The sequence below is a fragment of the Carassius gibelio genome, chromosome A17 (genome assembly GCF_023724105.1).
Source record: "Carassius gibelio isolate Cgi1373 ecotype wild population from Czech Republic chromosome A17, carGib1.2-hapl.c, whole genome shotgun sequence".
Classification (NCBI taxonomy): domain Eukaryota; kingdom Metazoa; phylum Chordata; class Actinopteri; order Cypriniformes; family Cyprinidae; genus Carassius; species Carassius gibelio.
In genome coordinates this window covers 20,600,062-20,627,879 of record NC_068387.1, presented here as the reverse complement: position 1 = coordinate 20,627,879, position 27,818 = coordinate 20,600,062, and the positions used below count along the sequence as shown (strand labels likewise).

The 27,818-nt window shown below is 36.3% G+C and overlaps 1 protein-coding gene and 1 pseudogene across 22 annotated transcripts in view; one reads left to right on the top strand and one right to left on the bottom strand.

Moving 5' to 3' along the window:
* The window catches only part of LOC128031724 (type II iodothyronine deiodinase-like), a 3,302-nt pseudogene extending 1,314 nt beyond the window's left edge, over window positions 1-1,988 (top strand).
* Window positions 1,989-12,340: 10,352 nt separating this feature from the next.
* Window positions 12,341-27,818, bottom strand: part of LOC128031708 (neurexin-3a) — a 262,219-nt gene continuing 246,741 nt past the window's right edge. For 5 of the 22 annotated variants that reach the window (XM_052620051.1, XM_052620056.1, XM_052620054.1 and 2 more), the window contains 2 exons: window positions 23,269-23,353; window positions 12,341-15,023 (listed from right to left, as the gene is read on the bottom strand). In XM_052620051.1, coding sequence (XP_052476011.1) covers window positions 14,104-15,023; window positions 23,269-23,353 — 1,005 coding nt within the window. In that variant the 3' untranslated portion in view covers window positions 12,341-14,103. Of the gene's footprint in view, window positions 15,024-16,290; window positions 16,855-23,268; window positions 23,354-27,818 lie in introns of all 22 variants that reach the window. The other 17 variants (XM_052620052.1, XM_052620055.1, XM_052620058.1 and 14 more) reach the window with 7 other exon arrangements.

Genomic DNA, 27,818 nt, shown 5'->3' with positions numbered 1-27,818 from the left:
GAAATGGCTTTTTCAAAGACGACTCACCACAAATATCTGTCTCCAAAGTCTTTTGTGAGATCAAAGAGATCATGTGTTGTACATTTTCTACAAGATGCTTAAAAGTTCTTACAGATGGCGTTAAAAGGTGCAGGCCGAAAACATCACCGTTTTAGAACAGTGACAAAGCCCCAAAGAATTAGTCTTTTTTTGTACATATACAACTGTGAATATGAGCTCTCAAACCTGGTGACTTCACTTGAGTCTCCATAACAAGAGAGGACAATAAGCCCACTAAGTGATTCTGAAGTCCTCAGAAATATTTATTGTGGATGTTGAACTGTTTTGTTCAGGTGAAGCTGGGTGAAGCTGCTCCAAACTCCAAGGTGGTGAAGGTCCCAGGCATCAACAGACGCTGGAACCTCAGCAGTAAGACTCATAACGAGTGTCATCTGCTGGACTTTGAGTCTCCCAACCGCCCATTAGTGGTCAACTTTGGCTCCGCCACTTGACCCCCCTTTATAAGCCAGCTGCCGATTTTCCGGCGGATGGTGGAGGAATTTTCGGACGTGGCAGACTTCCTGCTTGTCTACATTGATGAGGCTCACCCCTCAGATGGCTGGGCAGCTCCTCCCATGGAGAATTTTTCGTTTGAAGTGAGGAAACACCGTAATCTGGAGGAGAGGATGTTTGCCGCTCGGAAACTTCTGGAGCATTTCTCTTTGCCACCTCAGTGCCAATTGGTGGCAGATTGCATGGACAATAACGCCAATGTAGCCTACGGTGTGGCCTACGAGCGGGTTTGCATCGTACAGAAGAATAAAATTGCTTATCTTGGGGGAAAGGGTCCATTTTTCTACAACCTTAAAGATGTTCGGCATTGGCTCGAGAAGAGCTATGGGCAGCGATAATTTCTTGGAAAAAGAGGTCAAATAGCTTTTTCTGTGAATGCTAGAATATTTTTATTTTTGTATAATGGAGAGAAATTGAGGGTAAGGTGCTTTTTGAACTGTTTAAAAGTAGCTCCGGTGGAAACACTTGGTCCTGGCTCCAAGTCATTTTCTTGAATTGTCTAAAATGAGCAGGAGGTGTTCTACATTTCCAACCCCTTTAAAAAAAATAAATAAAAAAGTATATAATAAAAGAAGAAAAAAGATTATAGACTCTAAATACTGACTGTGTGGTTTGCACTTCAATTTAAGCAAAACGATTTGTCGATGCACTATTAGTAACTTGTTCCTTTGCAATTATTGTAGAGTCAAAGTGTGCAATATTTTTATGCGTCATAACATATATTGCTTACAAAAGAAAACCAAAATTGCTGAACAGAAAAGAAAGCACAAGTACCCAGCTTTTATATGAAAAGAGAGTAATTTATTTTTATTGACATTCAATGTTTATTTTTAATACAAGGCCTGTTTATGTGCTAGTAATGCTTTCCCTTCCCCTCTTTTTGTGACAATCGTTCGTATTTCATGCACCATCAGCTTTTACACCCTGATACACTGTTCAGTTCATTTGCACCAGTAATTAACGCATTCCCAGCATCCCATTTCGAAAACTACTAATGTTAGTCATTTGGCCTGTATCATACTTAATGATCTCAACAATAAACCAGAAAAATGAATGGACTCAGCCACCGGACTTGACTTCACTGCAGTGTACAGGAAAGCTGATGAAAAGTTATTTTAGTCCTGAATGTTAGAGAAAAGTTGTCAACGTTAACTGATGGATCGGCAGTCGCTCATTTGGGTCAATACGGCACTGGTGTGCACATGAAAATCACAGACGAAATGGTCCCCTGTCCTGTCTGTGGTTGGATGAGAGACCACACCTCTCCGTCCTGATCCAAATAAGCGTGACTGCTAACATGCTGAAACAATCACTCTGAATCTGAATCACTTTGAAGACTTTGTTTTGTTTCACAGAACTTTTCTCATGTACTACAACCATCCTCTTCCTTTTAATGAGAAAAAGACAAGAAAAAAATAAAGTTGAACTGCTGCTGACTATGAATCCCCCCCCCCCATTTTTGTGTTTGATTCTGGGAAATTTCAATGAAGGGTGATTGGCTTGAAAAAGGGAGGGGAAAAGTTCAGCGGAAAACTCCAGATGGAGGAAACGTTGCATGATGACAAATTAGTAAAAAAAAGAAAAAGGAAAAAAGGAAATGCACCAGTCTTAAGGGGTCGTGGAGTACATGTGTTTTTTCCCCCCATTAAATGTGTGTTTGCAGAAATGCATAGTGATAGCTCTGAACATGTGCAACACAATGAAACCGTGTGACGCAGAGGTCTCTGGCTGAACTTCTACGTTTTCCAGGCTGGCAATAACTAAATAGCAAAGGCTCAGGGAGAACATGTCCCTGGGAAACACCATGAAACAGAACCCCTTGTTGTGGCCGGGCATCGCTTATCCGAGCGGAACTAGTCCATTTGGACTTCTAAGATGTTATTCACACACTGTCTCAGTCTTGGAAGGCACCGTCCTGCACGATGGAGCAGGGAGGTTGCCAACATTAAAGATGGAGGCATCAAAAAAGAGAGCCACACAACAGCAACAAACACATGCCCCACTCCAGGAAAGAGTCCCATGGTGTGCTTTTTAAGGAATGTGTCTGGTAAACAGTTACTGAACAGAATTCTAAGCAGCGTGTGAAGAAGTGTTCTCATTTATTGGGCATAACAAGGACGCCGGACCAAGGGGGGAAAAACCTGGTCCCATTTATTCAGATAAGGTCAAAATGTGATGCCTTAGAATGTGGACGATTGGCAAATCGGCCAGTATAAATTCAATTGAAATGTTGACGCAAGCTTTTAAATGTACAGTATGTGTCTGCTGTTCAAAGATAAGCCATTTATGTTCATTCTTCAAAAGTGGACTATTTGCTTTGGATGTGATCTGGCTGCTTTCTATGAAAAATTATCTTAGGCCTAATATCAATATATTCAGTAAATCAAATGAGTTCAACCAGAGGGATGCCAACTATTTTATTCATTTTTAATTCATTTTTAATGCACTTTATCCCCATGCATTCGTTCTTAAAGGGAAAGGGAAAAATTTAATTATTTACAGTACTCAGGCTAATGTTGTTCCAAACTGAACATAAAATATTATAAATAGGAAAAATACAATAAAAGTCAATGGGTTGTTGTTATAATGTTATTTCTATACTCTTAAAAATATCTGTGCCACAACATAGAAAAAAATTATAGTAATAGTTTTGGCTTACATATCCCTTTAAGGAACCTCTTTGAGAATCATATGATATTAAGCAGTAAGGGTTTGACTGTATTGCACACAAATCACAAATCAAATCGGTCCATTGGTGATGATGACAAAGCTAGGTTTGTCCTAGCTTTCTGTATTTAATGAGTTGAATTTGTTTTTCTCGTCAGTGACATGGACCCAAAAGCATCCAGGTTTTTCTGTTCACCTGCAAATGATCTGAAACCTCTTGCATTGTTAATGTGAGTTCAGTTCCCCTAGTCATCTATGCACCTGTCTATATGGTCTATAGAGTAATACACCCAAACAGTTCTTATGTTATCAGCAACACAATCTTGTCTTATTTTCCTTTGTCCTGTCTCTGACTCTGGTAAGACTCTTAGCTGCTTTTGGAGATACACTTAGTCACTGATACAGCATATGGATAAGGCAAAATTATGATTTTATCTAAGCCTTATAGAGGATAGCTTCTAGAGCCAAGTATTTGCACTTTGAATAGAGTTCAAATTGAACATGCTCCAAATATCTTTGATGCTTGATGATCTCAAAGCACATGCCATTCAGCTAAAACAGTACAACCTGGACTTCATATAACTTTATATATCATGTTTTACAGCTGATTGTTTTATGATCTAATATATGGTCACATCTGCATATGCATATATATCAAACATAACTCACCATGCTAATCAACATACTCTGGTTTGTTACATTACTGGTAGTAGATGAAGCTACGCTGAAATTCATAATTAGCTTTTCATCCATTTATGAGCAAAATATTTTATTATGAGCAAATTCAGTTTAACTTAAATGCTTGAAACCATTCTTGACCAAACAAAACTGGATTATCAATTTATATAAAAAAGTTAATAATAATAATAACAATAATAATAATACTGTTATTATTATTATTATTATTATTATTATTATTATTATTATTATTATTATTATTATTATTATTATTAACATATATTGTGTTTAAGCACGTTTATTGTAACAGCAGTTTTTTTTTCAGAATTCTTTCATAACTTTAAGGAGAAGATTAATAGGTATTCTGTTGCAATAAAGGTTAATAATTTTAAGGGGTGTGCTTTTATGTATTCATGCATTTAATTTCTTCCTGATGCTGTGAAAACTAAAACGGAAAAAGAACTCTGGGCATGAATTAATATTGAATGTATTTTGCATATATTCCTGAGAGGAACTATTAAGAATTTTGATTGGCAGCTTGTTACATGTGCCTTGTTTCCTACTATTTTTAATGCCGGGTTTGTTTTATTGTGTCATTTGGCTGATTAAAGATGCAGCAAATTGGACAAGATGTGTTCGAAACATTCTTTCTCCATCCCTCACATGTACTGTACTTCATTTTTTGACCTTGAATTAAGATGCCACACAGATGTCTATATGCATTTTTTCTACATCAGTTTATTATGAATCAGGTTGAAATAGTCATAAATCATAAAAAATATTTCCTGCTCGTCTGATAAAAGCTGGGCTCACAGATGCTGAATTTTATGTGAATAAATTTAATAGACCATAAAGATGTATATCTTGTGAGACCAGTTTCCAGAAGCTCTTTGATGACTTGGCTGGGTTGCTATTAAATTTAATTTACAGACTCATTAAATAATCCAGATTCATGCCCAAACTTGACAACCAATCCATCTCAAAAGCTGAGCTTAGACTAAACTATTTTAAGTAGAGATGGTTTCTGAGATGCGTGATGACTAATCTTTCATGAGGCCAAACAGATTTGGTTTTGATTTGTGTTTGTGTTATGAGTTAAGGAAATTGAAGATGTTAAAAAAGGGGCAAGTTTTGGACCACCTCTGTTCAGCAAAACAACTTGAAAGAATATCCAGTGTTTACAAGGACAGTTAGGCTGTCAGACCCTGACAGCAAGCAGTTTCGGTCCAGATTCGGCCCACATCTGGCCCGCATGGATTTCATGCGGGCCAGATGTGGGCCGGATCTGGGCCAACACTATGTTGCTGTCTGGGGAAACAGGTGTTAGCCGGAAATATATTATAGCTAGTTAAATAAACTCAAGTAAATCATTCAACTGAAATCAAAACATCCCTCAAAGAGTATCTGTTTGAGTAGATGGCTTAGCTTTTTTTATTTTAGATTTTTAGAGAGAGTTCTCATTCACTCATGATCTTATGCCAGAGGAAAAGTCCTAATGGTTAAGTTGAAACATGAAATAAGATTTATAATATGCAATGAAAAATGCAATAATTTCTATCATATCTTGTGACTGGGTCACCCTACATTCACAAGTCGGCTAATTATGATGCCGCTTCTAAAAAAGATTTACTGCAGACTGCAGTAGCTTTTCCAGCATGTTCTCAGGTGGGTCCTTCTCGAAGTCTTTTGGTTAAGCTGAGTTTATTGCAGGAGTGAGACTAACATGGCTCATTACTCTGACAAAACATTTCAATGTTCTGACAGCCGCCCCGGGATGGAGTCTGTTCTTCCAGTCGTTTGTTCGCAGCACGTCTCCACGAAAGTATCTCTTGTTTTCCATGATAAGAGGAGGGGAAACAGTTATTCACACATTCACAACTGTTATTTTATTATGGCAGTGCACCTAGTAACACAGGCCGAACTCCTCCTCTTTCGCAGTAAAAGCTCGGTTACAGAAACCTAATATTAAACGTGATTATTTCTCTGACCAGATTCCTCTCCTCTACACTTTGTCTCATCACTCTCATTTTGTTACCATAGACCAATTCTGATGCATGAAATATTTCTTCATTTGTCCATCATGCTAAAGCCACCAAATTAGGCTTCTAGCTGTTTACATTCACAGTTTCTCACCACACAACAGTTTTAAAAACCAAACTGTCAAGTCAGAGCAGAATAATTTGATGTGCATCCAAAAGATAGTTCACCCAAAAATGAAAGTTCTGTTATCTACGCACCCTCATTCCTCAACTGATGGCAGAATTGTTATTTATTGAGTTTTTAAACAAGAATAGTGCTGCAGGTTTCTTACAGATTATTTCACGCATTCTTTTATGCAATTCCCTGTTCTTTCCCCCTCATTGACTAACATTAGCACTTTTATGAAAATCTTCAGGTAAGGTCCATTAAACCTGGTACAGTATGCACCTTCATGCTCTGTAAATTTGGTTAAATATAAAAACCTTTAAGAGTTTGTTTCCTGTTTCCTCAGAGTGTTTTCAATATACGCGTTCCCTAAATGCAGCAAAATGCTCAGAAAAATGTCAATACTAAACTCATTCTGTTCTGATCCGGATTCATATCCCTTTTGTCTTGTGTTGTTTTGTTTACAATGTCATCATCTTTATATAGATTTTTATTTCTCTTATTGGGTTGGAGGCTAAGTAAGGGTAAGAACATGATATCAATCATCATGTGGATGTTGGGAAGCTCATTTGTGGGTCCAGGAGTTATTGTAATATTTTATAGGGATAGTTCACGCAAAAATTATTATTATTTTTTTAGTCAGTGGGGTTTAGTGTTGTTTCTGCCTTCTTCTTCTTTTTCTCCTTCTTCTTCTTATTCTTATCTATATATACAGTGCCACTTGAAAGTTTGTGAACCCCTTGAAGAATCTGAAAATGTGAATCATTTTAACAAGATACGAGAGATCATACTAAATGTATGTTATTTTTTTATGGAGTACTGTCATGAATAAGATTTTTTACATAAATATCACACAAACATTACACACACACACTGTATATATGTGTGTGTACTGCAGAAGAAATTCAAAGGTTATCAAATGGACTATTTATTTAACATTGTCACAATCCAGTTCAATAGTCACAGTTTTTATTATTATTATTATTTTTACAAACATTATCGTAAGTTTGTGATGTTTTCCCCACACTTTTGAAAATAAAGGTTCTTTATTGGCTTTGATGGTTTCATTAAGAATCTCTAACATCCATGGATTCTTTGCAAGTATTTTTAGTTGAAAAGTGTTTAAATTATTAAAATATTATTTACACTAAGAAAAAATTGCATTGCCAGTGGCATTCAATAGCATTGTGAAAAAAATTAATAAAATAATTTGGAACCTTTATTTTTTATGAGTTTAACTAATACAATTATAGTTATATATTTTAACAAGTTGTAAATATATTGGCACAGAACTGAAGGCCAGAAAGTAGACTTGGTCACACTAAGGTAGTTTTCTAACTCCACAAAGTCTCTTTCTCCTTTCTTTTCTTTTGCAAACAAAAGGGAGGAAGTCTGTACAAGAAACAAACTGTTCTGTGACCGACATTTTGTTCCACTTACTTGTTGAAAGGGAATGTTTGGGAGAACTGTGGCATTGTCTTCAGACAATACAGCATTGGTACATCATGCTGTCTGTGTCACGCTGGCCAGAACAGGCAGCGGATTTGACCACTGGCTCTTGTTCAGAATCACCCCCCCTGCAGAACTACCAGTGATCTCACATGCACATGCCCACACAAATACACACACACACACACGCACACCTGCACACACATCACTTGTCTCTAGAGGGCGCTGTGCATTCAGCAACAGAAAACACTGGAAGCATTATTTGCATGTTTTGTGCTAATTACTCAGACAAACTCTAAACAGTTTCTGCACAATCTGATTCACAAATTCACCTGTGAATATAATTATATTTCCCTTTACATATGATATTAGCATAATTTGAGTGAAAAGTTGTATTTAAAAATGTACCCGGCTGTCTTTCGATTTGTCCTTCTTTTACTTCAAGTTTGCATAAAACCTGCTGATTATATTCAGGATGATTTGAAGGATGCAGGATGATTTGAAAATGATCCAGAGATCTTCTGCTTCAGTGCAAGTGTTATTTTATAATCACTGAAATGCTATTACTATACTACTATGTGTGTGTGTGTGTTTAAATTCGACAATGAGAATGAAAAGTGATGCCTTGGCAACTAACTGAAATAAAATAGTTTTATTTTCCTTATCTTTCTTTATTTCTATAATGGTTTTAGTTAATAAACCTGGCAAGAATATTTGACTGTGTACAAACAGTCGCATGATAAATTTTACAAGTTCACTTATTTGACTAGTGGCTAGAAATAATATAGTTTAATATTTCCAATTGAACAATTTAATTATTACCACTATTAATTTGATTAGTTTTTCAAATAAGAAATAGAGATTCCTTCAACATTAGTTTTTAATCCCATGTGATATCAGATGTTTGGTTTTAACTGTGTAGGTTGTGTGTGTGTGTGTGTGTGTGTGTGTGTGTGTGTGTGTGTAACCACAACCACTAACACGTACAATGGTTTTCATTTTTCAGTGTCTCTTTTTTACGTTTACATTTTTTTTTCAACACTACAAATAACATTAAATAGCAATAACAAAAAAGAAAGAGAAATTGGAGAGAGAAAATCATTCTTGTGATTTGGTGTGTGTGCTTGAATATGCAGCTTACAGAAGTAGTTTAGAATAGTTAATCCTCTGATGGCGATCATGCATATTTTGCACAAATATACTGTATATTGTCCTCAGTCCGACACAGCAATGTCCCAGTCTGGTGTGTTAGTATTCCTATAAAGCAGTGGCTGATCTCCAGTGCTCTGCAGCTTAGATTAATAATGAATCAATGCTCTTACCACTCTCACTCTCTCTCTCTCTCTCTCTCTCTCTCTCTCTCTCTCTCTCTCTCTCTGTGGATCAGGTTCCTGTTTTAGAATGACATGGTTCTGATGATCCTCTATTCATTTGAGGGACAATAGGTAGAATTCTTAGACAGTGAAAATAGTCTACCTATAAATGCACTAATTGATTTAACTTTTTTTTATTTTTTTTTAAGAATAATTGGACTTACCGTAAGTCTATTATGAGATGTCGTAATTGGCAATATTATGAGTTCTGGGTTATTTGTGTCATGCTAAATCTCTATCTACCATTACAGCGATGCTTTTATTCCAAAAGTTTGTTTTTTTCCCCGACAGTTGTTATGTGTAGCATGTCATCTTGGATGGTAAAGTGCATGCTATGTTTTATGGGTATCATGAATATAATACTTGTAAAAATATATCTGTTAGCATTCCTGCTCATCTCTGTGATAGTTGTTCAGCTGGTCCGTGAATCCCCAGAGGTGAGCTGAATTCTGCCATCTTTGCTCTTGGGCGCAATCGTCTGTGAGCTGTAAATTTCATGTCACTAATCACTCTGAATAAAATGGGAGATTGGCTTATTTGCTGGCATGACAAGAACAAACAAGATTCCAAACTCTTCAAAGGCACCAGATAGGGAGCATTCCGTTAAAAACAGATAATTTTACTTTTAAGAGGCCCCCAAAATCAGTCATTTATAAAAAAACCTAATGTAATATAATGAAATACTTGCAGTTTACATATTGCTTGCATGAACAATATTTAGTTTTATACTTCTGAAAAACATGTTTTTGCAGCAGAATGGTTTGACAGACATTTACCAGAGGGCTGTTCATGATTTCCGATATGTCAGATTTGTAAATATACACATTATGGAGCAGTCCCGAGTAACATAATAATTGCACAACATGAACACTGTAATCCTTAACAATTAATAGAAAATCCACTGAAAATCACTGAGGACTCCCGTGAAGTAAGAAAGAGCATATTTATTAGTGAATAAAACCCCTTTTTCTCATGGAAACATCAGCATCAAGTAATCAGATGATACTGATCCCAGATGCCTCTGTCAATCTCATGCTGATATGTTTAATTGGTCCAAAAGTGTTCCTTTTAAAAAAGTACTGCCCCAGTGACATCTGTTGTACCTTTATTTTTGTGTGAATAAGATGTTCTTTATGAAATTTTACATTTCATGCGCCTCTTTTATTTAGAGCAACTTCTGTGCCCTGTTTGTGAGAGTACGAACAAAGCTAAAGAGAATATCAGATATACCTGGGCAAAGGATTTGGATTCTTAAATCATTTTTTAAATAACATAAAATTACAAAAAAGATGTGAAATGATGAATTTGAAACAATTGAACTGATTTAATTTTTGACATTTTGTTGATTTATTTGACTAATTCCATTCAAAAAGTGAAACTTGTATATTATATTCATTCATCAAACACAGACTGATATATTTCAAATGTTTATTTCTTTTAATTTTGATTATTATATCTGACCATTAAGGAAAATCCCAAATTCAGTATCTCAGAAAATTAGAATATTGTGAAAAGGTTCAATATTGAAGACACCTGGTGCCACACTCTAATCAGCTAATTAACTCAAAACACCTGCAAAGCCTTTAAATGGTCTCTCAGTCTAGTTCTTTAGGCTACACAATCATGGGGAAGACTGACGACTTGACAGTTGTCAAAAAGACGACCATTGACACCTTGCTCAAGGAAGGCAAGACACAAAAGGTCATTGCAAAAGAGGCTGGCTGTTCACAGAGCTCTGTGTCCAAGCACATTAATAGAGATGCGAAGGAAAGGAAAAAATGTGGTAGAAAAAAGGGTACAAGCACTAGGGATAACTGCACCCTTGAGAGGATTGTGAAACAAAACCCATTCAAAAAATTTGGGGGAGAGTCACAAAGAGTGGACTGCAGCTGGATATTAGGCTCCCATAGTCTGGAGTAAGAGAGGAGAGGCACACAGTCCACGTTGCTTGAGGTCTGGTGTAAAGTTTCCACAGTCAGTGATGGTTTGGGGTGCAATGTCATCTGGTGGTGTTGGTCGACTGTGTTTTCTGAGGTTCAGGGTCAACGCAGCCGTATACCAGGACGTTTTAGAGCACTTCATGCTTCCTGCTGCAGACCAACTCTATGGAGATGCAGATTTCATTTTCCAACAGGACTTGGCACCTGCACACAGTGCCAAAGCTATCAGTACCTGGTTTAAGGACCATGGTATCCCTGTTCTTAATTGGCCAGCAAACTCGCTTGACCTTAACCCTATAGAAAATATATGGGGTATTGCGAAGAGGAAGATGTGATATGCCAGACCCAAGAATGCAGAAGAGCTGAAGGCCACTATCAGAGCAACCTGGGCTCTCATAACACCTGAGCAGTGCCACAGACTCATCGACTCAAAGCCACACCGCATAACTGCAGTCATTCAGGCAAAAGGAGCCCCAACTAAGTATTGAGTGCTGTACATGCTCACACTTTTCATGTTCATACTTTTTTCATTTGGTCAAGATTTCTAAATATCCTTTCTTTTTATTGGTCTTAAGTAATATTCAAATTTTCTGAGATATAGAATTTTGGATTTTCCAAAATTTTTGGAAAATTAAACTAAATTATGCAAATTAGGTACGTGTGCAAACATGGCCATAAAAGCATGCATTAACTCCAGTAGAGTCAGTAGAGTATCACAGATTTGTGTAAGCCTAATTTCCATGATGAATGACAATGAGAATTTAACACACATTTTCCACCTGGTTAGACTGGATTGTGGGTTTCGTGCTAACATTTTGTTATGACAATGAATATGTTGTTTTGCTGCTAAAAATGACTACGGAGGTAGTTGCTGCTTATTTGCATAAACTTTTATCAACTGTTGTTGCATCTGGACACACCCAAATCATGTCAAAACAGTCACTGAAACCCGTGAAGCTGGAAATTACCAACTTTCTTTGAAAACTTCTGGTCACTTTGTTACTCCAAATGACTGTCAACATGAGTGGATCCGACAAAACTGAAGAAAAACAAACCAATGAAACTAAAACTGAATTGAACATTCATATTAATTTCAGCGATTAGTCTATATACTGATGTTATCTTCAAAAACATATCCCCATTTCTCACCATCTGTAGAAAACTGTTGTCATGTGACCACTCTGCCAGTTTTTATGTTGTGTGCATACAGAAGCTGATACTTCTTTTCCTAATCAGGATTTCAAACATCATACTTGTTCTCGAACAATAGCATATTAAAAGTCTTCTTAATTTCTTTTATAGTCAGGAATACTTGAATTACCATATCTAATGAAACAATTAAATCCCAACAGAAGTCACAGCTTCTGATTTGTACCTTTGTGTTGCCTTGGTGACCAAAAGAGAAATATTTTGTGCTCAAGTTCGCTTCTCTTATGCTGTTAACAGGTCATTGAATAGGAAAGTAAAGTGTACTTGCCATCCAGCTTGACTGATGTTTGAAAAATATGTATAGATATGTGTACATTAAGAAAACCCTTGTATGATCAACCTCCATGGGATGTTTTATTATAGATCATCGCCAGTTATTGTCTGAAGCCAAGCTACATGACTGTGATGTCATAAATGAAAATAATAAAAGCGCACATAAGGTTGAACAGAAAATTAAGATTAAAACAGAACATGGGCGCATCTTCACATCATATTTATGGTACAGTAATATATATATATAAATGTCAAAAATATACATAAGAACAAAAATGGCAAAAAATGGTCAATGCGACAGGGCTCACTGCAGTCCAGACCACTCGTATTAAGACATTAAGGTAAGAAACACATGGCGTAAATTATCTGAGCTGCATGTCTGTGTCCATATTAGGCTGCTTTATTATATATTTCTTAGATTCTTTTATAAATAAAACAACTGATAACAGGGAAACCTTAGAACAATTTAGAATCGTGTCTTGTATTTCATAGACAGCTTCAAGTAGTCAAATATCCATGCTTAGACTTAGAAACATCTGCGAGAAAGATTAGACCTCTAATCTAACAATATCCTGTCTTTGACTTACAAAAACGTGTGTGTACTGTATATTTTTTCTTCCTTCACGTGACTCGACAGTGTCGGATTTTTATGCATGAAACACACTGAATAAATAAAGCATATGATCTCTCTGTACAATAGAGTTACTAAAAAAAAATACAACTCAGGTTCGTATGTACATCATCTACCTACAAAGTACAACCGCTATCATATAATAAAATATGTAAACAAATTTCTCGTTCGACACAGTCGACTGCGACAACATATACGTTTCTTTTTTCTCACACTTTTCACATTAGATTTATTTTTGTATAGACATCCTTTAACAGTATCATAGCACTGCGCCAGTCTGCATCAGACAGCTGTATAAAAAAGAGACGAGAGCAAATGGACCAACATACATACGGTTGAAAAAGTTCCATTCTGCGACACATTGCCTTGACGAGTCGCTTTGAGGGACGAGAGGTCCATCTGATGATCGGATCGGCCCGGTGGGCGACTGTGATCGAAGCGAAGGATGGCATGGCATGCACTACAATCAGTCGCTTTACTGAGACAAGGAAATGTCACTGTCTTTCTGGAAACTCACACATTTGCAATATTACAGTTGGTTGCACAATTAAAATGATCAGTTTCGGCTGGAAATCCTAACAGTGCTGTGCTGTCAGAGCCTCGGTGACAGGTCTTCGTTTATTACAATGTGTTTTTCTTCTTTTTGCAGAGAGCAAAAATGATAAGACATCACATGTAATGTATAAACAATACAAATTTCTCATATATAGAATTTTTATATATATATATATATTCATATATTTATTTATTTTGTTGGCAGGAGTCCTTTTTTTCGCGTGAACAACATTTTTTGGGTCCCACTTTCGTTACAGACATCAGCACTATGTGTCTCTTACATGCTTGAAACGTTCTCCTTTTTTTTTTTACAGAGTTACAAAAGAAAATAAAAATAAAAACAAGATTTACGCCAAGGTTCACATACCTCTAAAAGTCACTTAGGATTATGATGTAGCTGTGGAATATTCTACACTGTTAACGTCTCCGACCAGATAGAGGAATAAGGTCACTAATGTTTGCTATTTTACCTTCGTGGTATGCTTACGGTTGTAAGTGTGCTTTATGGTACAGTTCGCGTCAGAGTTCGCCTTCTCGCCTTCACAGTGCCGGGGTTCGGCTCCTGTCGCCCTCTCTCGGCGCAGTGTCCAACAGCTCAAAGTTCTGTCAAAGCGACGGGCGACTTTCGGACTCACACGTAGTACTCCTTGTCCTTGTTTTTCTGTTTCTTGTTGCCGCTTTTCGCACTCTGCTGCTTGTCCTTCATGACTGCTCCATTGCTCTGCGCCGAGTTGGTTATATAATTCCTGGTCTCATCCACTTGGTAGGATCCCTCGTCCCTGTTTCTGTACTTATACATGGCGTACAGCAGAATTAGGATGCACAAAGCGGCAGCGGCAATTATCCCGACGACCATTCCGGTGGTGCTGCTAGATTCACGGACCACCTCGGAGGCCCCCGGAACCCGTCTGATGCCCGGCTCCGTGGGGATTGCTGTGGGTACATTACGGAACATGGGGGAGGTTATTAATGGGCTCTTCAGCTTTGTGTTGTCTACCTCATAGGAAGTGGGCAATGGAAGCAAGACTATGTCGGGCTGGGGCTTTAGCTCCCTGTGATTCATTTTGCCCGCGGGCAGTTTGGGTGGCGTGGACGTGGTTGTGGAGCGGCTCAGCTTGGGGGAAAAAGACGTGGTAGTAGTCCTACCAGAATCGGAGACTTTGTTAGGTCTAAAGTCCTTGGATCCCCACTTAGGCGCGTGAGCTTTGTAGCCACCTTCAAAGGTCGACGAAGACAAGGTCTTATCTGTTACCAAGGAGAAGGTGGTGTAAAAATCTTCATCATCAGTAGGGGGCAGGTTAGAGTCGTATGCTTCCCCAGAGCCATACCCAGATATCATCAAGCCATCATCATCATCACAATCATCGCTGCCTCGGTCCGACAAGCAAGGTACCCCTGCCTCAGTGGCCATGGACAGGGACTCTTTGGTGGTCTCAATAATGGTTAGGTGGGGGCGGAGGGTTGGGGGAAGGGGAATGGAGGGTGTACGAGTGGCTACAGAGGGGAGCTCTAAGGGATCCTTTACAAGTACTGGGAAAACTAATTCACCTCCTACAATTGAACACAGACACGAGGCATGTTAGTGTCGAAAACTAGCTGCAAAAACAAAAAAAAAAACTAACAGATACTAGGCAGAATGTACAAAATAAATAAATAAACAATCAAAAATAAAAGGCAAAAGCGAAACAATATCGATCATAAGTATAAATCGGCATCAAAAGGACTAGACAGGACTTTGTGGGTGAGCTGGTTCGTGAGCTTTTGAATTAATTGCTTTCTGGATAATTCTTTACAAATTGAGTTGCAACCTTACTGTAAAAATATTTACATTTTTTGGAATAATATTTTGCATCATTTAAAAATGTATCAATCAATCCTTTCCTACTGCCATGAAGTCTCATAATCTAAAAATAAGTGTCAGAAGAAAACAACGTAGTACATATAAGAAAATCATTATATAAGCCACAAGGTGAAGTCTCACCTCATGACGGTTTCATCTGTTTTATAAGTGAAACAATGTCAACAGCTTGTATATTTTTGTAGGAAAACATCTCTCTCTCTCTACACACACACACAAACACACACACACACACACACACACACACACACACACACACACACACACACACACACACACACACACACACACACGTGTGATGTAAGATGCGGCTCCCCAGCAGTGCACTGACTCTTGCCTTTTGATTGACTTTAGAAAGCCTTCTTAATGGCAGCTACTATCTCCATAATGCAATAACAGCTCAATTGTTTCTTTTATTATCTATTGAATTTGATTGGTTATCAAAGGGCAAGACATTAATCGAAGTAATAAGAAACAACTAAATCTAAAAAGTAATAACTAAATCTAAGTAATAAAGAATACATTGAATGCTGCTTTCTGTATGTTAAAATGCTACAGTACATCCTAAGATCCTCAGTTCTTCAAGTATAAGTAATGTGTCACCATTCAGAAAGAAACTGTTTCTACTTTTTACCTGCTAGATATTCAGACTGTCATTGCAAATGTAAGATAAAACTGCCATCAGGTTTAAGACTTGCATAAAAATACAATTCAAAATTAAAAGAACTTAAAGAGGCAGACTGTAATAATAACAAAAATAAACAAAGCCAAATACCAGAAGTTCTCAATAAAGTCATAATAGCACACAATACAGTACTGACAAACAGGCAATATAAATATCAACATTATAATTTAGCAAATCGAGATCAGAACTTCTCGATCTCATTATATTAAGAATTTACACAAGCAAATATATTAAAAACAAACACATAAGCATATAATAATTTTTTGTCAACTTACATCAACAAATTGCCCGCATGATTTTGGCATGAAGAAAAAAAACGTACAAAAGAAAGTTGTGTAAGAATGTTCTTGGACAGGTTTTTTCTTTGTGAAAACAAAACGACTGTCATCATGTTTCTAATTAGATATATATATTTTAGTTTCCCACATGAGAGAGAGTACAGGGAGGCAACAACACATACATCCACACCACATAACATGAAAAATAAACTTCACCAGTATTCTCTTTTGTTGTTACTTTGATAAATAATCCAGTTTTCTTACAAAAACTGTACATATTTGAGCCTTTGATTTATATAGCATTTTTTGTTCAATAAATATCTACATTCTAGTAATTCAACTTTTTGCTTAAATTGGTTTTAATCTTTAGGTTTGAGTGAATGGATGACTACATAGTTTACCATAGCTAGAGGGGGGAGGAAGGGGGAAGAGGGTTGTGACAAGGGAACTGGACCTATGAACATACTACATAGGAGATGATGATGGGGGTGATTGTGTAAGTCAGTTGCCATGTCCATGTATAGGCAGTACGAAGCGGTCGGGCAGCATTAACGTTTTTGGCTGTAAGGAAGGGATGGGGATATACAAACAATGAGCATATACATGCCCATCTACGAAAAAGAACAAAAATCTAACACTGACAATCTGACAAACCCTAAACTGCAACTTCTTCGCCATGCAGTTTGGAAACAGTCTTTAAAACGTCAATTTTTCATCAAGATCAACTCTCAGAATTTGAAAAAAAAAGGAAAAAAAAAAGAAGTGTATCAAGATATGGAACCTCTTCACTGACCATCATGTGCATTTTGATGAATAATGTTTTTATTTTAAAAATCAAATTGGGTTGTTTTTGCATTAGAGGTTGTGCAGTTTTGTTCCTGATCTGATTCTTGTCATTTTAAAATGATTTCAATGATTTATTCCTGCAGGCACATGGAATTTTCACTGAATTAGTTCCAAATCTAAAAAAGAAGACCAACAATCAAAACACGTCATCAAATGAATGACAACTGTGATTTGATGTTCACATCTAGTTAAAATTTCAACACTAATTTTGAACCCCAAAATTCAGCTAGCCAAAAAATGGTAACCAACAAAAAATGAAATTGATTTGAGTGTGTAAACTAAAAAGACAAAATTCCCAGAGACGGAAGAACAAAGCAATTCTAATTTTCACACGCTACAACCAGATGCACAAACTATAAAACAGACACAATCGAGAGGGACAGTTTAACAGACAACTGCATCCTCTGTCATGTGACCCAAAGACAAATATATCTGTCATTGTTAGTCTTAAACATATAACAGGCGTGCAGTCTGGATGTATGTCAAAGAGAGAGGAAAATTGGCTGAAAATGTGTTAGGTGTTTTTTTTTTTTTTTTTTTACTGCAAGATGTCGCATGCGTAAAGTAAGTTGCATTTAGGGAGAGTAGACAAACAACACAGCAAGCTGAGGGTCAAAACACACATCGAAGGTTAAGTGAGGTCAAAGAAGCCTTTAAACCAGGGCCTGTAGGTCACAGATGTTTGGATGTTCGCATTTGCAGCACACTACTGGAATATACAGAGCAGATTCCTTGTTTTTATACCGGTAAGGTCATTAAATCTCATAACGAAAGATCCATAATCATAGTCGGTACCCACAGACTTTGGTTCAAAAGCAGCAGAGTATTGATTGAGGAATTCCACAGGAGGGCTCAAAATAGACGACTTCTGTAGAAAAATAGAAATAAACTCTCTGAAAGCTTTAGGGCAAACAGTATTAAATTATGAAATGCTAAATTAGAACAAAATCTAATCATCTAAAATCTATATTTTCCCTTCTAACAGAAAATAACAAATAAATTCCTCTCAAAAATAATTTAATGCAACAAAGCCACACAATGGCTACTAAGCAGTGATTAATGACGTTATGAGATTCTTAATATAATATATAAAACAGTCCTTCAGTGTTCAAGGCTGCAAATGTTTTTTAGTACATTGCCAGATTGACTTGTTACATACAGTCTGTTAATAATGCTACAATGTGCATCAACACATTATTTAAATAAAACTGACCGATGGCACCTGACAAGAGTGTACTGTACAGCAAGGCGTCTCATTAGAATGCAAACACATAAGGGAGGCATCAATCAATATTTGCAGAGTGAAACTATTCAAAACTCTTCTAACAGAAGAGGTGTATCTCAATGTCGGGTGTCTGGTGGTCTTATCTCTGGTCGCACTATGGACAGGTAATTAAACAGGAGCTCCACTGCTGAATGGCCACCTGCAGGCCTGTGATAAAAGCAACTCCCTCTCTCTTGGCACAGGATGGGGCCAAGCAATACTGGCTCTCTAATCTGGACCATTCTTCCCTTTGTTTTACCGCTCTTTATTCATTTCCTGCCTTCCAACAGCATCTAATTGCTTTTGAGTCTAAAAAGACGCTCACCTCTGTCTAATCAGCATGACAAAACAAGCTACAATTACTCTTAAAAAGTAGATATTTGCTTGAATCAGGTGAATAAATAAAATCCAGCTCATTATGTATGCATCTTTTGGGAATTTCTTAGTATTGTGTGAATCTAAAATCATGAGTACAGCATATAATGCCATCTGGTGTTCATAAAAGGATGAGTAATGAGTCCTAGTACACTAGTTTTACTGTTTTACAAAGGCAGCATTTCACACATATACTGCACATAAGCCATATTTAGTTATAATGTCTCACATTTGTATCTGTTTAATAGGCCTACAGAAACGATATTGTGTTTAATACTGCTTTTAAACAACATGAAGGTGAGCAAAGAATGACTAAATGTTTCTTTAGTCATTCTTACTATGCAGATAAATGGTGCTCAAGAAACCTTTCTTCTTATTATTATTATACAATGTTGATAATATTTTTGTGGAAACTGTTGTTATACATTTTCTTCTGACTGATTCTGAATAGAAAGTTTAAAAGAACAGCATTTAGAAATCTTTTGTAACATTAGAATTGTCTTCACTGTCATATTTGCTGATTAAAAGTATTAATTTATTTCTAATATATATATATATATATATATATATATATATATATATATATATATATATATATATATATATATATATATATATATATATATATATATATATATAAAGAGAAACTGACCCCAACTTTTTGAATGGCAGTGCATGTTTAATTGTAATATTTCAATGGATGAAACTCTTTGAAAACTTTTCAAAATGGGAATCATATTAGTCGGTGTTAGTCATAGCAATGTCGCAATCAATAAATATGGATCCACTAATTTTTTTTTTTACTTATCTTAACTGATTGTTGTTTTAGTCTCACTCTAAAACATACAATTACATAAATCAGTAATTTTACAAGATGATTAAAAAGCTTTAAACGCCCTCAAGCTGTAAGTAGTAACTGTTAGGCATCCTGTTTATTTTTTCTTATCATTTTTTAAATTACAATTTTACAGAGCTGAAAAGGTATTGCATTACAGGAATGACCCATCTCATTCTTAATACATTCGCATCTGGTTTGTGCCAAGCTGTTTTTTTTTTTTTTTTTTTTTTTTTTTGCAGAAATATACACATTTCTATCACTGCAAAGCTAAACTGGAACTTGTTAATTCCTGATTGATTATTCGTAATTACAGCATTCCATCAAAAGTCTCAATAGCAAAAGGTCTTCTGGAAAGATGTAGAACTTTGCCCTTTAGAACTGATCAGTATTACACTAAATGCTAACAAGAATCTGTAATGTAACTTTAACATAAATACATTGTAGTGACCCTTTACTGAATAATCAAACAGTACCAAAAACTATAAGAGTGAGAGATGCGTCCGTCAAACGGATAATTAGGTCTCATGAGGCTTCTTGCCCTCAATTCCAAATTCATTTCACCTTTTGTCTTGTTCAAAAGGAAATACCAAATAATTTAAAATGAGCCCCGTTTAGCAGTGTTTCAGAATAAACAAAATATTTAGAACTTTCAGAAAATATATCCGCAACTTTACATGACAGAAACATAACTTTTTTGGTTTGCATGCAAGCATGGACTTTAAAATAATGAGATCTGTGTGCAGAGAAAATATTTGAGAATAATACAGCAGAACTGCTGTACGGAACGAATTGGAAGCGTATCATTAATCAATACAAGCCCTCCAAAGGAATTCCAGATAGGGGATAAAGGGGAAAACCCAACCATTTTTACAAACAGAGAACAGAATCACGTGACAACACATCAAGACAGACAAGTTGATAGACAGGAACACGATTTGGTACAGGAAATGCAGCGGAAATCTTTGCAACCATAAGCTTGAATATGATGCTTTGTTAAAACTGGCTCATACAGTACAGTACAGCACTCAGGTTAGTCTGATGGTGAGGATATGCATGGATATAAAAAATGATGCCATGCACTGAATAATGAGAGATTAGTCTGGAAAACGGCTCTGACTAGCAGCTGCAATATTACATGCCACAAATGACTGCTTGAGAAAGCGAGAACACTTTTTTTATTGAAGCGCACGGTTTGTGGCAATAAAACTCTTTCTATGCCATCTGCATTAAAAAAAAGAAAGAAAAAGACTTCGTATGCAGACAGGCTCAGTCATGTGAGGAGGAAGTGAGGGGCATTCAAGGATGTTGGTCATTCTAAAACACAACTTTCTTAAGATTACATCAATACCTGAGCTCAAAAAACTCCTTGGATGGCAAGAAAAGATTTTGTTGCCTGTTATTTGCTTCGCTAATCAAAATGGCAATGTTCAAGGTCAAGCCCAGATGGTGCAGATGCTTGAGAAAAATGAAGGAAAAATCGATTTCAACACCAAAATATCATGCGGAACAAGATGAGGCGAGATGACAGGAATGATGCTTTTGGATAGCTGGGAAATAGATGAGGACTTCACCAAAAATAACACTGACCACGAACAAGCTCATGAATTTAAGAGGACAATTCAAGGGGAGATACCCCACGCATGCGCTACAGAAAACTCTCTGAATATGAGGCCAAACCCTTGCAGCGGTAATGTCTCATGCAGCTACATATCAACTGATGTAGAGGTTAGAATGGCATGAATTTCTGTGTAAACGTGACTGGATGATTGGGACCCTGCCAATAGCTTTCTTTATGAGGACATAAAGATTTCAGAAAGATGGATATTGTTCTCAAACCGTTAAACTGATGAATGTCATTTGGAAGAAATTGGCATTGACATTTGAGAGAATTGCAGAGGGTCAGAACAGGTTGAGGCGAACAAAGCAGATAACCTGAAAACTTAAATGTAAACATTTTCATCCAACAGCACAGTAAACATGTTGCACATTTTTTTTGCGATAAAAGTAGTGTGCTCATTACAGGCTATGAAATGGCTTTGGCCTCTGGAAATGATATGATTGCACATTGTTCTTCTTTTTATGTGCTGGTTTGCTTTTCCAACATGGAAAATGTATAATTGGGTGATTGTTCGACTAGGGGAACATCTGGCTTTGTGGACTTGGTGGAAAACACACTTTTCATTCTTTTGCTTGTTTATTTATAGTCATTTGTAACCAAATTATACATTTTTCTAAAACACCACCTTTCATATAATGTAATGCATTTCATAGCATTTTGAGGTGAAAAAAAAAAATAAAAATAAAAATTTTAAAATTTAAACCATACAACATTTAGATTTTTTTTTACCATGTAACATTTAGAATTATATATTTAAATTTATATAAATAAGAGAGAAAAAAAAATCTTATTTAGATGTTTATTATTATTCTGCTCTGTTTAGATTAATAAATGAAACTAATATTGAATCATTTTAACATGATTAATCTTTTTAAGATTGAACATCTGGGAATAGTGTAAAACAGATTTAAAATAAATTGTTAAAACTTTCCAAGACTAGTAATATGTTTTAGCGTGACCTTTATTTTAATAAAAATCAACCCCTAGGATATGAAAGTGCCTTAAGTTGAAGAAACACCCAATTATTGTAAGTGGTAGAGTTTAACTCAAATTATAACAAGATTCGTTTGACCTCTCTGACTGGAATCCTGATTTGCAAAGGAATTAAATTTCAATTATCTATAACTGCAATCAAAAAAAATTGTCTTTTTCACAAAAGACATGACAGACTATTTTCTCAAAGCTACAATTATGTATATATATATGAAAAAGTCAATACCCAACTTCTCTCAAATCTTTCTCTTTCTCACTATCAATCTTTTTTTTATTATCACTAAACTGTATTTTTCATATTTGGGTTGGAAATATTAGCAGAACAACTTGTTCACACTGAGGCAAAATTATATCGTTAAAAATAAGCATAACGACACAAGACAAAAATTGGTACACAGAAATTCGATGATATCTGTTCTCTATTACAACAAGTTAACTTAAATCAAACCTATTGAAATGAGGAAACAGAAAGGAATCGCAAAGACTGCTTCAACAGCAATTAATCTGATAGATATCACTCTAATATAAGGCTGAAAGCAAAGTTCAAGAGAAATCTCAAAATGTATCATGTGCCAAAATGCAATCCACTATCACATGGCAAAAAAACCTCAGTATGATACATTTTGAAGCATCAATGCAGAGAACATGTCACTTTTCTGTACTAATTTTGTACGTATGCTCTCATAATAGGCACTGGGGACAAAATTAGTAATCAGTGTGACCATGTTAACCACTTCGGAAAACCCCATGGCCAAGTGTAGCTCGTAACAAAAGTTTGAGGAGAATGATTTGAGATTGGCTCTGATTCAAGGCTACTGAATGGACTAAGCATTAGAATTCCATGCCTATTTCTGTTTTGTTTAGATTGTTTCTTAAGATATCCTACTAGTGCATATCCATGTCTCTGTATTGGTGTACATGGGTTGGATTGGACAGGAAGTTACACTTTTTCTATCCATGGGGGGAGGCGATGCTTTGAGGATCTGATCCTCAGTTGCAAACGAAAGGCCACCACATAGAGGCAAGCAAAATTCAACTGACCTAGCCCACCTGCATGTCCTTCGCACTCAGCAAAGTCCTCGTCATCACTGGAGCATTCAGCCGAAGAGACCATGTCATCCGTGGTCTACAATACAGTGGAACACACAAACAGGGAGAATAGGCAGATACTTGAATGCATTAGATTGTAACACCATAATGTAAAAGAGCTTATTTAGATAATTTTTGGAATATATACTGTAAGCCCAGATGCATTTTCTGAACCAATTTAAAACTAAAATCTGTGGTGTGAAAAAAATGCTACAACAAAATATTATGCTTGCATAAAACACTTAAAAAAGGTGCATGACCAAAAACATCCAAGATGGCCTAAAAAAAAACAATCTTTCTGACAAACCGATAACCGATATCCAATAACCGATAACTGAGTTTGAAAATAATAATAATAAAAATAACAAAAATAATAAGAAATAAGTCAATATTTTTGTAATATTTTATTGCTCATTACAAGGTCAAAATATAAAAAATTTTCCATTAAAACTACAAATATAAATTAATGAAAAATAAATAATATAATAAAAATAAATAAACACACTCACATGAATGCACACACACTCACATGCATGCACACACACACACACACTCACACATGTGTGTTTTCCGTCATTAAAATAGCAAAAGTGGATTTGGACACGCCCTGAGTGCACCTGCGCCATGCGCTTTACACTGTGCGTTTAGATCGTTAAAATAGGGCCCACGCTCTTAATTGTTTATTTACTCTCATTACTTACAATTGTTTTTTATAAATTAATTTTCAGCAAGGTTATCTAAAAAGTCATAAACACTTTCCATATGATTTAAACTATACAAAGTTTTTTTTCAAAAAATAAATAAAGTTATACTGTACGTTAAAAATTGTACGCAAATCAATAAATAATATATGGATTTAGCACAAGATGAGCGTGGAATAATAAAATGATTTTCATTTTTGGGAGACTTATTCCTTTAAATGAAGCTGAGAGTACCACACTCTTATTAGCAGCTGAAAGCATAATCAAATTAGCCAAAAATGTTATAAATGAATATGCAATGAGTCTGAGATTTAGCCAATTTTAGAAATGACAGAACTTTCAAAGGAGCTCTGCAGGAACACAATTCATGGAAGCCTGCTCATAAGTCAGTGTCATTACTTCCCTGTCAATAAACATAAATTCACCGGTGACAGACAGCGAATGAGTTTGCACAGCTCATCTCGGGTGTTAATTCCAAACTTTTATTTTGAAAAACTGCTCACGTCAAACATTTATACGAGTCACCTCCATCTCGCCGTTTCGAGAGTCTGCATGGATTTCCCATCATTGTATATCACTAGCGCTGAGTGGAGAGGACCAAACACACAGCGGCACTCTGAGATTATCTGTGTTTCTCCAACGTCTCCCGCTCTGATTTATCCCCAGCACTCTCCCTTACTCATGCCAACCGCCGCGGTGAGCTCGTTTTTCACACCCTCTGCTTGGCATGTCTTTATTAGGAGCAGATTAGAATGTGGGGCAAAATAAGTACTGTCGTAGACCAGGTTTATGAACTTTTAAATAACACAGAGAGCAATGGAAAGCACTCTCCTATGTGAAAGCGCAAGGTCATAAATATGATTGGGTTTGACAGAATAATAAAATGCTTTCCCTGAATAGTCTTGGTGGACTTTGTTGGGAAAAAAAAAGAGCTGCTTCTTTTTCTCCCCCAGTTTTGGTATGAAAATGGTGCAAAAATCCATTCGAATGCACATCAGGCTGGCCAGAGGTGGCACTTCATACCGGCGGGGTGTGGAATATCGCTCTATGAGAATATAAAATTATTCATTGAATTTATATTTAGTGTGGCAAACAACTCATCTGCGTGACTGAAAGAGCAGGAGGATATCACAGATGCAGAAAGCAATGAGAAACATAATTGACTGATTGTGGAGAAAATGTGAAATTATTTCAGGTTTCCCCCTTGAATGACAGCATTTAATCTCATAAACCGCTCCGAACAGAACCCACGGTTGATTTTCGGTATGAAAATGTTACTGATACAATGGCCGCCTTGAATATGTAGTCTGTCATGCTTACTAATGCACAGATATGTACAGATCCCCAAATCAGTCAGAAGCATTGAATAGCTCAGATGCCACTCTTCATATCCTTTTCCACAAAAACACGAGCTCAGTGTTGACACAGGCTGAGAATGCTATGGAGAGCTGCTGCATTATGCCATTTTATACTTATATATGGATACTTCTGTTGGGAATGAGAAAATGGACTAATCCACATATTAACAATGTGAGAATGTCTTTCGGTGGCCATATAAGCCTTTAACGTTCCTCTGTGTTGAAGAGCCCAATCTTTTCCCCTCCCTCTCTCACGCCCAGTCTGACAGTGACGGGAACTTAATATTGAACTCCTGGAAGATAAGCTTGTTTCTTCACTCTTCTCAAAGCCGAGAGTGAAATGCTTCATGGTTTCTGACAGATAAGCAAACCTGGTTAAATCCGTTCAATTTATTTTCAGTCTTAAGGAAATTGCACATTAAATAAAGAACAATGTTTTTGTTGTACAAATAATAATTATCTGTTTAATTTTTATTATTTTTTAAGTCTACGTGGGGTCTGTTACCATGTAATTATTTCAAAATGTGACCAACAGCCACAATTCTAATTTCAACAACAAACATAGGCATCTAAACTGAACAGATTCTTAACTGGTAGAAAATTACTAAAAATCATTGTAAAATTTTTTTTTAGATAATATGACCCAGATTACATTCATCACTTTTTTATTTGCACTCTTCTGCCAAATGACAACATTTCTCACTTTCATTTAGTTTAACTAATGAAATGAAATGGACTAAAATGATATACACGTTTAAGAATAAGTAAATAAACATGACAAAAAATTAAGCAGAAAATCTATTGCAATATATGTGTATATTGACTAGCAATTTAAAATGAAGCTGAGAGGGACATAAGTTTAGTACATTATACCATTTTCATAACTCATATTTTCTGAAATGTTATGCCCAATGAAAACTTGTGAAAAGACATTTCAGTTTTATCGACTGAACGATAAACTTCCACGTACACAACAGTACAACATATTGGACAGACCTTCATCTCTCACAGCTTCACTTCTGTTGATGTCGGACTAAATATGGTGTCTGCTCTGACTAAAGTCTATGGCTTTCTTGCACTTCATACTGAATAATAGCTGACTACATACAGTAGCTGTACAGGATGAGGACAATATAGTGTTAGATGACAGGGCCCTTTGGACCTGTTATTCGTCTGGCCTGGTGAAAATGAGCAGCTCTGCTGTGTATTGCGTTTTAGTGAGATGCTTGGGTTGGCTGTTGAGGCAAAGAGTGAAATCTGATTATTCTACCTTGACAAGGTAAAGGTCATTATGGACAGCCTTGTATCTTCACCCTTGAGCTTCAGTAATAGTCTGTGAATTCACAGGAATCAGAGTGGACTGACTGCAGCTATGAGGAAAAAAGAGCATGTATGTACAAATAAAAGTCAGGGAAAATGAACAGAGATCTCTGGGTCAAAATGTTAACAAAATTGAAAATAACAAATAAAAAATAAAAAAAATGAATTGCTGAAAATGTAAAATATATGCACATACAAAGAAACAAAATCTAATTCCGACAATTTGTTGTTGATGTATGTTAGAATGATAAAAATATAAACATAAATATAAAACAGAAGTAATAGTTTGCACTGTAGTAGTCTGAGAATTTTGAACCCCATTGTTTCACGAGTTCACACCCACATATTATTAGCTGAGGTATGGAATGCGGATTTGGCATGATGTCCGGGGAAGGGCTCCGAGCTCGGGAATGGCCCAAACTTAGAGTACCCCCCCTTCCCGTTGATTATAGGCTAAGTATCTGTTGCGACCACTCCGAACCTTTTAAGAAAACATAATATATATACACAATAGATACATTTATAGATTTTATTTTCCTTTCATAACCAGGTATAGAGAGAGAGAGCTTATAGCTCTGTGGTTCTGACCCTTCGATTGTTGTGGACAGCAGGCCTTCTGAGATAAACTCATTTTTACTGTTACCAAAGACTGGACTTTATCAAAAGCGGGTTATCTGCAGGAGTAAAAATAAAAAAAGAAAAATCCCTGGATTTTTAGGATTTCATTCAGAATAAAATGATGTGAAATAGCTGTTCACACAGTAAGTGGCTTGAAACCAGACTTTAAAATTAAGACAGGGATGGGGTAACATTACAGTAGTGCCACTAAATTAACACTGGTCAAAAACTGGTCGAGATATTCTAGATATTCAGATATTCTTAAAAGCAAGGAACAAAATAACTGAATAATAATAACCGTGCCGATTTAAGGGACAGAAAAGTTCCTGTAATTGAAGAATCACTGATCTACAGCAGTACAAAATAAGTGTTCTGGCAAATGTGGCATGGCTTGGCAACTTCCAGGCCACTTCCAACACAAAGCCAGCAGTCTGATTACGTTTCTTTGCCTACTTATGGCAGAATACCACTGCAGCTGCAGGGCGAGATGCTATTTTGGGCCTGT